The sequence below is a fragment of the Vigna radiata genome, chromosome 7 (genome assembly GCF_000741045.1).
Source record: "Vigna radiata var. radiata cultivar VC1973A chromosome 7, Vradiata_ver6, whole genome shotgun sequence".
NCBI classification, from domain to species: Eukaryota; Viridiplantae; Streptophyta; class Magnoliopsida; order Fabales; family Fabaceae; genus Vigna; species Vigna radiata.
The window spans coordinates 25,923,513-25,931,491 of record NC_028357.1 but is presented as its reverse complement, the minus strand read 5'-3'; the positions used below and the strand labels follow the sequence as shown (position 1 = coordinate 25,931,491).

Here is a 7,979-nt window from a genome sequence, read left to right as displayed (position 1 = left end):
GAGAATGTTGATGATGATCATGGTGTAGAAATGATTTTATTAGTATGATAGCGTTATAGATGACTGATTTTTTATGAAGTTATGTTTGTTTTCTATGTATAGACTTTATTGTTATTGGTTGTGTTATGGTAGCTTACCGCATTTTTTTGTGTTTGTGGTTGTGTATGTCTTGTGATGATCGTATGAATTTTGGTTATACGGAAGCACTGAATGTTGTAGATGCTCCAAATGCATGATAGAGACGCGATAGTAGGAAAAAAGGCTTAGGTTATTTAAAGTTTTTCTGCTATAAATTTTAGAAACAATGTGATTGGATTTACTTTATTTCATTTTTATTTTATTAATTTTGGTATTATATAATGGAATTTCCGCAATGATATTATGATTTAAAAAATAATAGTAATTTCACTCGTAATCGGGACATCCAAAAATTGGAATGTTACAATCAGTATTTATGGGCGAGGGAGGAGGAAAAAGCCATCGGTTCAACTCAAATAAACTGAAATACTAATTAAACACAACCAAAAGTATAGTCATAACTTACCGGTTTGTAAAGAAAAAATTGTTCTTATATAAAAAAATTAACATCTCATTTACATGCTATACAACAACTATCACATATTTAATAATATAGAATATTTAACAAAACTAGGAATAAAAATTGATTTATAATTATACAAAACATAATTACAAATTTAACTTCATATACAACCTAATAAAACAAAACTATATACTTTGTAACTAATCTAAAAAAAACTAAACATTTATTTTTCTTCCATCCAAAGTTTGCTCTATCAAAATCTTATCATACTCTACTCACACATATGAGATAATCATAACCAATAAACAAACATACAATAACACCCAATAAAAAGCACATTCCTCCTTAAGATAATCATACCCAATAAACCCATCATTTTAACTGTCTGCATTTGTGACAATTTGTGGGTTCATTCGTGAATTTAGCAAATAACATAAAGTCACAACTTTTCAAAGTCACACTCCCTTTTTCACCAAACTGAACCATTTTAGTCCTCGTGTTCTCTTGTTACCAATTCATCTAAACAAGGAAACCTACAAAAGTTTCTATAATATATTTTCAATATTTCACTTTTTCCTATAATATATTTTCAATATTTCATTTTCTTGAACTTTCAACAACTCAATCATTTTGTTCCCCAATGGAAAAAATCACAAATGTTTTTCTTTTACGGATCTCACATATAATGTAATTACACATTTTCATCAAGTAAAAAAAAACAAAAACATTGAGCTTTTATAATTATTTTCGAATTTGATTATCTTATATCCAAACTAAAAAGAAAAAGCTAAGATATAACTCAACTAAGAAAAATGTTGTACTTAATTAAAAAAAATGATAGATAATTAAAAATTGAAATATTAAAATTGTAAACAATTTTTTTTTAAAATATAAGATCAAAATTACAATCAAGCCAGAAACAATTATGGAAAAGAAGATAGTGTACAAAAGTTTCACTAGATAACATAAATAATACTAATATCTTAGAATTTTTTCAATAAGAAAATTTTTATAAAACATTTTTATCGCTGAAATATTGTTTTAAGGTTTTCATAAATATAATTATTTAAAAGTTAAAGAAAAATTATAATATAATTAACATTATTTAAATTTTAAAAAATGTTTATGAATGATTCAAATCTATACCAATGCCATGTTTGGAAGCTTGAAAGTCAATCGCTCAAGCACACCTTTTTTACACCTTCAAAAGTTAAAATTAACATTTTATTTTTTTACAAGACTAAATTGATAATTTGTCTTAAATTAGTCATTTTTCCCAATTTATTAGCATTGTTTGATTCCAAATTGCGTCTTAGATTTTAATAAAAGTTAGGAAATGTCAAGGCAATATGTTCAAGGTCAAGCAATGAACTGAAAAGTTAATGCTACTTAAAGATTATGAGTCACAGCAATGCTTCTACTTTTTCATTAAACACAGATTTGACCTTTTCCCTATAAAATTGATCAATTTATACCAGACATGACTAACAGCTAATATATATAAACCTGTAATGACTTAGAATCTATACAGAAACATGTGAAATTGAGTGTGTGGACAGGAAGAGCTATTCAATTTCAAAAACCTTTACAACGAATTGGCAGCTACAATTACAACGGGTCATCAAATTGATTTGTACCCATAGAAGATTCTCTGTTTGAATAATGGTTAATTTACAAGAATTTCAAGTATTGTGGTGAGTTTGGGCCTTGTATATCTTCTCAAAAGCAGAGAAGAGCATACCACACTAACAGATGACATAGCCATGCATGCACCAGCAAGCCATGGTGGCAGCTGGATCCTCAAAGAAGGAAAGAAAACTCCTGCAGCAACAGGTATAGCAACAACATTGTATGCCATCGCGAATACATAATTCAATCGAATGCGTAAGAAGGTCTTTTTGGAAAGATCAATGGCTGTGATCACATCTTCCAAGTTATCTCTCATCAGCACGTAGTTAGCAGCTTCTATTGCCACATCTGTCCCTGCCCCAATTGCCATACCTACATCTGCAGCAGCTAATGCTGGCGAGTCATTGATTCCATCACCAACCATTGCAACTATACTTCCATCCTTTTGGAATGAACGAACAACATCAGCCTTTCCTGCAGGCATAACCTCTGCCCTAACATCTTCAATTCCAACCTGTCACACAACCAATCAACTTAATTCTCATACTTATTTTAATCCCTTTCAAAGATATTGGTTTTCTTTTAAACAAGTCCAAATTTCAAATGCATCAACTAAGAAATCAAACTCCAAAATTATCACAATGGCATACTTTTCTGACAAAAAGGGAATACTATATATATATATATATATATATATATATATATATATGCTAACCTCCTTGGCAACAGCTCGAGCTGTTCTCCAGTTATCTCCTGTAACCATTACTGGTATGACTCCCATTTTCCGGAGGCCCTCTATAACAACAGAAGCTTCTCTCTTGAGTGGGTCTGCAATCCCTAAGACTCCAGTTAATACATCATCATATGCTACCAGTATCCCTGTCTTTGCACTTTCTTCAAGCTCTACAACAAAACTTTCCACTTCTGTAGAAATCTCTATGCCATTTTCTTCCAGCAGCTTCCGGTTACCAACCTGTTCAAATAACGAAAATAGCTCTTAAATCCAATAAAAAATATACTGCCTCAAACAAGCAACTCTCTGGAAAATAGCTTTTACACATAATAAAAGACTTAGCACAATTGCGAAAAGACTTTACCAAAATACGCTTCCCATCTATAAAACACTGGACACCCCGTCCTGGAAGAGCAGAGAAGTCTGAGACATCATAAAGCCACCCTGACTTTAACACTGCAGCATCATTCTTAGTACCACTGGTAGGCGAAGACTCATCAAAGAAAAGAAAATGGCGGGCATATTGCAATATTGCTTTTCCCAGAGGGTGTTCGCTGCTAGCCTGAAATTGAAAAAAAAGATATTAAACAAATACAGTGGATTCCTATAATAGGTATCACAAAAAATGGAAGTGTGATATTTTCTGACACAAATAGGATAAGATAATACAGCGTTAACAATATTTTTCTTAATCTAGTTTCAGAATGCCAGTACTCGTGAGAAAGTTGAGCAGACTATGTCGAGTAGGGAGAAAGAAAATTAGAAAAATGTGGCACTCTTATAAATCTTCTATGATTAAATCAAGCCCTAAATAGTGTATTTACGACAGTACACTATGTAGAATGAGAATCAAAGAAATAACCATCATCAAAAAATTCAAAGTCACCTCAGCAGAAGCCACTAATGTAAGAAATTCTCCGCGGTCCATTCCTGTGAATACCCTCGCAGCAGTAACAGTGGATTTCCCCTGAGTTAGAGTGCCTGTTTTGTCAAATATGACATATTTCACCTTCTGAGCCGTTTCCAAGGAGTCTCCTCCTTTAATTAACACGCCATTGTTGGCCCCAACCCCTGTTGCCACCATGACAGCAGTTGGTGTTGCCAAACCAAGTGCACATGGACATGCAATCACCACAACAGATATTGAAAACATAAGCGCAAAAACAAAGTGATTTCCATTTTCTGGCAGCCATTTCTCTGGGTATGCTCCAAGAGCCCCAGCTATATACCTACAATTTTAGACAGAAGTAGTGATAAGAATTCCAATTACACATTAGAAACAAGCCTTTTTCAAGTATGCAAAACTAGTCAAGCTAATCTCACCAGCACAGTAGTGTCAATAATGACAAACTCACAACCGTAGGAACAAATATGCTTGCTACCTGCAAGGCAAAAGAATTGCACCTGAGTTTATATCTAATATTAGTCATTTGGGCGCCAATCAATCACAAGATTATAAATTCATGGTGCAGCAAGGACAAAACAAAGCTGCTGGAATTATGAGTAAAGACTAAGACCAAAATAAATGAATTCATTAACTATCCCAATTTATGAACAATTTCACAGAATGAACTTCAGTGATCAGAGGTGAGGCATCAAAATATTAGTCCAACTCTGCAAGCTTAATCGGGTTTGCCAAATAACAGTAACACTAAATCACTTTGTAATATCTTTTACAATTCAAATCAGTTGACCATCACTTAAAAATCTGAAATTATGCAGTTGTCATTTTCTGGGTCATCGAGAGACATGAAACATTTCACTTAACTTCAGAACTGAATCATTACCTATTATGTAAAAATGCTTACACAGAGCAAGACAAGAATACTTACATAATCAGCAAACTTTTGAATAGGGGCTTTGGACATCTGAGCTGTCTCCACCAAACTAATTATCTGACTCAAAACTGTATCTGATCCTATTTTGGTGGCTTGAATGTGAAGGACACCATGCATATTAATTGTACCTCCAATAACAGATGCATTCACCTCCTTCGAAACGGGTGTTGATTCACCGGTCACCATACTCTCATTTACATAACTTGAGCCCCAAGTAACAATACCATCAGCAGGAATCTTTGTACCAGGAAGAACTTTTAATGTGTCACCAGGCTGAACGAGTAAGGAATCTATTTCCCTTTCTTCAATAGTTCTACCACCTAGAAAACAAAACATTTGTTGGCAAGTTTTCTAATCTGATGCAATGCAATATTAGATTATATATGAAATCCCCTCTAACAGATTTTCCCTCTAAAAATAAAAAATTCAAAACCCAAGCTGTTTCCCGTTTGTTCTCTTCGTAAGAAAACAAAACACAAAAAAAAAAAAAAAAAAGTGGAATGCACCTTTATCTTTGACAACCAATAAAGCTGTTGCTGGAGTAAGTTCCACTAGCTTCTTAATAGCATCAGATGTCTTTCCCTTGGCAAGGCACTCCAAATACTTGCCGAGCAATACAAATGTTATAAGCATAGCACTTGTTTCAAAGTATGTTGGAGACCAAAATCCTGTAAGGGCACCGTATAGAAGAGCACAAACGGAATAAACATAAGAGGCTGTAGTTCCCAAAGCAACCAGAACATCCATGTTTGTTGAACCATTTCTTAGAGCTCTTCCAGCCGCTATATAGAAGCGTTTCCCAATCACAAATTGAATGACACTAACCAACGCCCACTTCAACCAATCACCCATGAGAAAAGGCCCACATCTCCAAAGTAACAAGGAGTAAACAAACGGAATATGAGGACAGATTACCCCAATGAAGAATAGAGGAACCTGTGCATGAAATGATAATCAGTACAAATGAATGGATGTTTAAATCAAGATCCTAAAGAAAAATATGGACTTTTAACACAGACTCAGACGTTAAACAGAGTTGCGTTTTCATATCTACATAATGTGAGAGAACTCGTAGAGATGTGAGCACTTGCAAAAGAATTCCCTTCCGCAGCAATCTCATATCTCACTGTGCTTTACTTATATGTTTCTACGAAGAAAAAGAATCATATCGTTTTTAGGTGTCTGGGATATCTCTTGCCAAGAGTTAGAAACTAATACCTCAAAGCAAAAAATCCATTTCAAAGACTAACCTTTGTCAACAAACATTTTTCCATATACACGGGACATAGGGGTCTAAGCCCAGATAACATGAAGACAAAATACCACTTAAGATAAAATTCCTGTACAGACTAAAATACAACCCCTAAAAATCATGAACTCATGGGATTTTAACATTTATTCCAAATACCCATTAAGAAAGCTCGCCGTAAAGTGAAAACGAGGACAAAAAACAAAAGAAAACCAGACCAAAAATACACAAACATCAGTGAAGAATAAACAAAGTGACATCAAAGAGATACTCACACTGAGAACCAAGCTGGAAATGAAAAGCCGAAACATAGTTGAGGTTTCCGAACCATCTTTGGAAGCCATTCTAGCGTATGGATTCCTAACATGCAATCTAAACTTACCATTACTTCCCAACTGGATGCCATCAACCAATGACCTCGAACTAATAACTACAGGGTCATAAGCCACATCAAGCTCATTCAACACCGGGTCAAACCGAAACTGCCTCACCCCTTTAGTGCCACTGAGCATCCCTTCCAAAACCCGAGCATCACCCAGAGAGTACACACCACCAACCCCGAACAAAACCTGATCCTGCCCATTACTCTGCACAAACGAACCCTCGAAACCAGCGTCTTCAATGGCCGCCACAATATCATCTTTGCTAATCACATTGGGATCATACTCAACCTCTCCCAATGAAGTAGCCAAAGCCACCACCACTCTTTTCACTCCATTAAGCCTCCTCAAAATGCCCTCAACGGAATTCACACAAGCCGCACACGTCATCCCGCCGATCGTGAACTGACCCACCAACGTGGCGGCTACGCCGCCGCGGTCAGCCGGACCGGAATCCGGCAAGATCTCCGCCTCAAAACCTGCGTCTTCAATCGCATTCTTAATGTCGACATCCTACGCTTAATTCAAAAAACACATAATCAAACCATCACCGAACGTAACACCTTTCCGCAAATCAAACTGAACAAGCGAACCAGGAAGAAAACACAATGGCGAATATTATACCAACCTTGACGAGGCTCGGATTGAAAATGACGTCAGCTTTGTTTTGAAGAAGAGCAACGGAAGCCTCTGTTACGCCGTTAACGGACCTGAGAGCGGTTTCGACGGAGTTGGAACACGCGGCACAGGTCATGCCGGTGATTCTGACCTGAATCCGCTTCGTTTCATCGTGATGGATGTAGTGTTTTTCGTAGGAATCGAGGAGGCGAACATCTTCGAGTTCGTCGGAACCTTTGCCGGCGCCGGGAGAAGTTAGTTGGAGGTCTCCGGTGCTCGGCGCCATGATGAGAGAAAGAATGTGTCAGGGAAATCAGAAGGAAAAGAAATATTTATATATGTACAATGGAGGGGAAAAAAGGCAACGAAAAAACGCAGAGAGAATCGAAAAAAGGGTTATTCGGAAAATGAGAAAATATGTTTCGGTTTCATGGTTTTTGGTGGCGAAAGCAATATTTTAACTAAGTGGAAGGTGGAGGTGGGGTTGGAGGGAGATTTCTGAGCTGGTTTTCCCGTTTTGCCCTTGTACTTCTCGTGTTGGTTTTTTTGTACTAGGACCGTGTTTGGTTCGCCAACGCACGCCTTGCTTCTGTTTTCGTCAAAAGTCTAGTTTTACGGTTGCGAATCACGTCTTGAAAGTTTGGCCCGCCGGTGAGCTGGTCAAAGAACGTCAAAAGTGCGTTTGGAAAGGGTTGTCAAAGTCGTTTGATGTGAAATCTTAAATAATTGAATTGGTGCCTCCTTGTTTTGTTAAATATAGAAAGATTGGAAATCTTTAAAGCAATATGAGTTCAATAAATGAATGTGAGCAATTATGCAATACAACAGCATGGCATGGCAACGCTTCATTTTTTATATAAGATTCAGATTTAGATTTGCTTAACTTGTTTTACTTTTACCCTCCAAATAAAGAATGAAAAACAAAAGCTTGAATTTTCTTTCTATAATCATATATGAGCTTGTTTTAATTGTTTGAACTTTGTTCATTCAA

The 7,979-nt window shown here is 35.9% G+C and overlaps 1 protein-coding gene across 1 annotated transcript; it reads right to left on the bottom strand.

The window, feature by feature from the left end:
• Positions 1 to 2,033: 2,033 nt before the first annotated feature.
• LOC106768945 (copper-transporting ATPase RAN1) lies at positions 2,034 to 7,647 on the bottom strand. The gene is made up of 9 exons (XM_014654346.2): positions 6,999 to 7,647; positions 6,266 to 6,883; positions 5,248 to 5,677; positions 4,736 to 5,061; positions 4,227 to 4,285; positions 3,790 to 4,132; positions 3,268 to 3,465; positions 2,886 to 3,143; positions 2,034 to 2,684 (listed from the first exon to the last, which is right to left on the bottom strand). The coding sequence occupies exons 1-9, from the start codon at positions 7,272 to 7,274 to the stop codon at positions 2,208 to 2,210; spliced, it is 2,985 nt and encodes a 994-aa protein (XP_014509832.1). The 5' UTR covers positions 7,275 to 7,647; the 3' UTR covers positions 2,034 to 2,207.
• Between the last annotated feature and the right edge of the window lie 332 nt (positions 7,648 to 7,979).

Coding starts and splice junctions, on each gene's coding strand:
- LOC106768945 (XM_014654346.2), bottom strand. CDS start 7,274: ATGGCGCCGAGCACCGGAGACCTCCAACTAACTTCTCCCGGCGCCGGC. Junction 4,286..4,735: donor TTCAAAAGTTTGCTGATTAT/GTAAGTATTCTT, acceptor TTTGCCTTGCAG/GTAGCAAGCATATTTGTTCC. Junction 2,685..2,885: donor CTCGAGCTGTTGCCAAGGAG/GTTAGCATATAT, acceptor GTTGTGTGACAG/GTTGGAATTGAAGATGTTAG.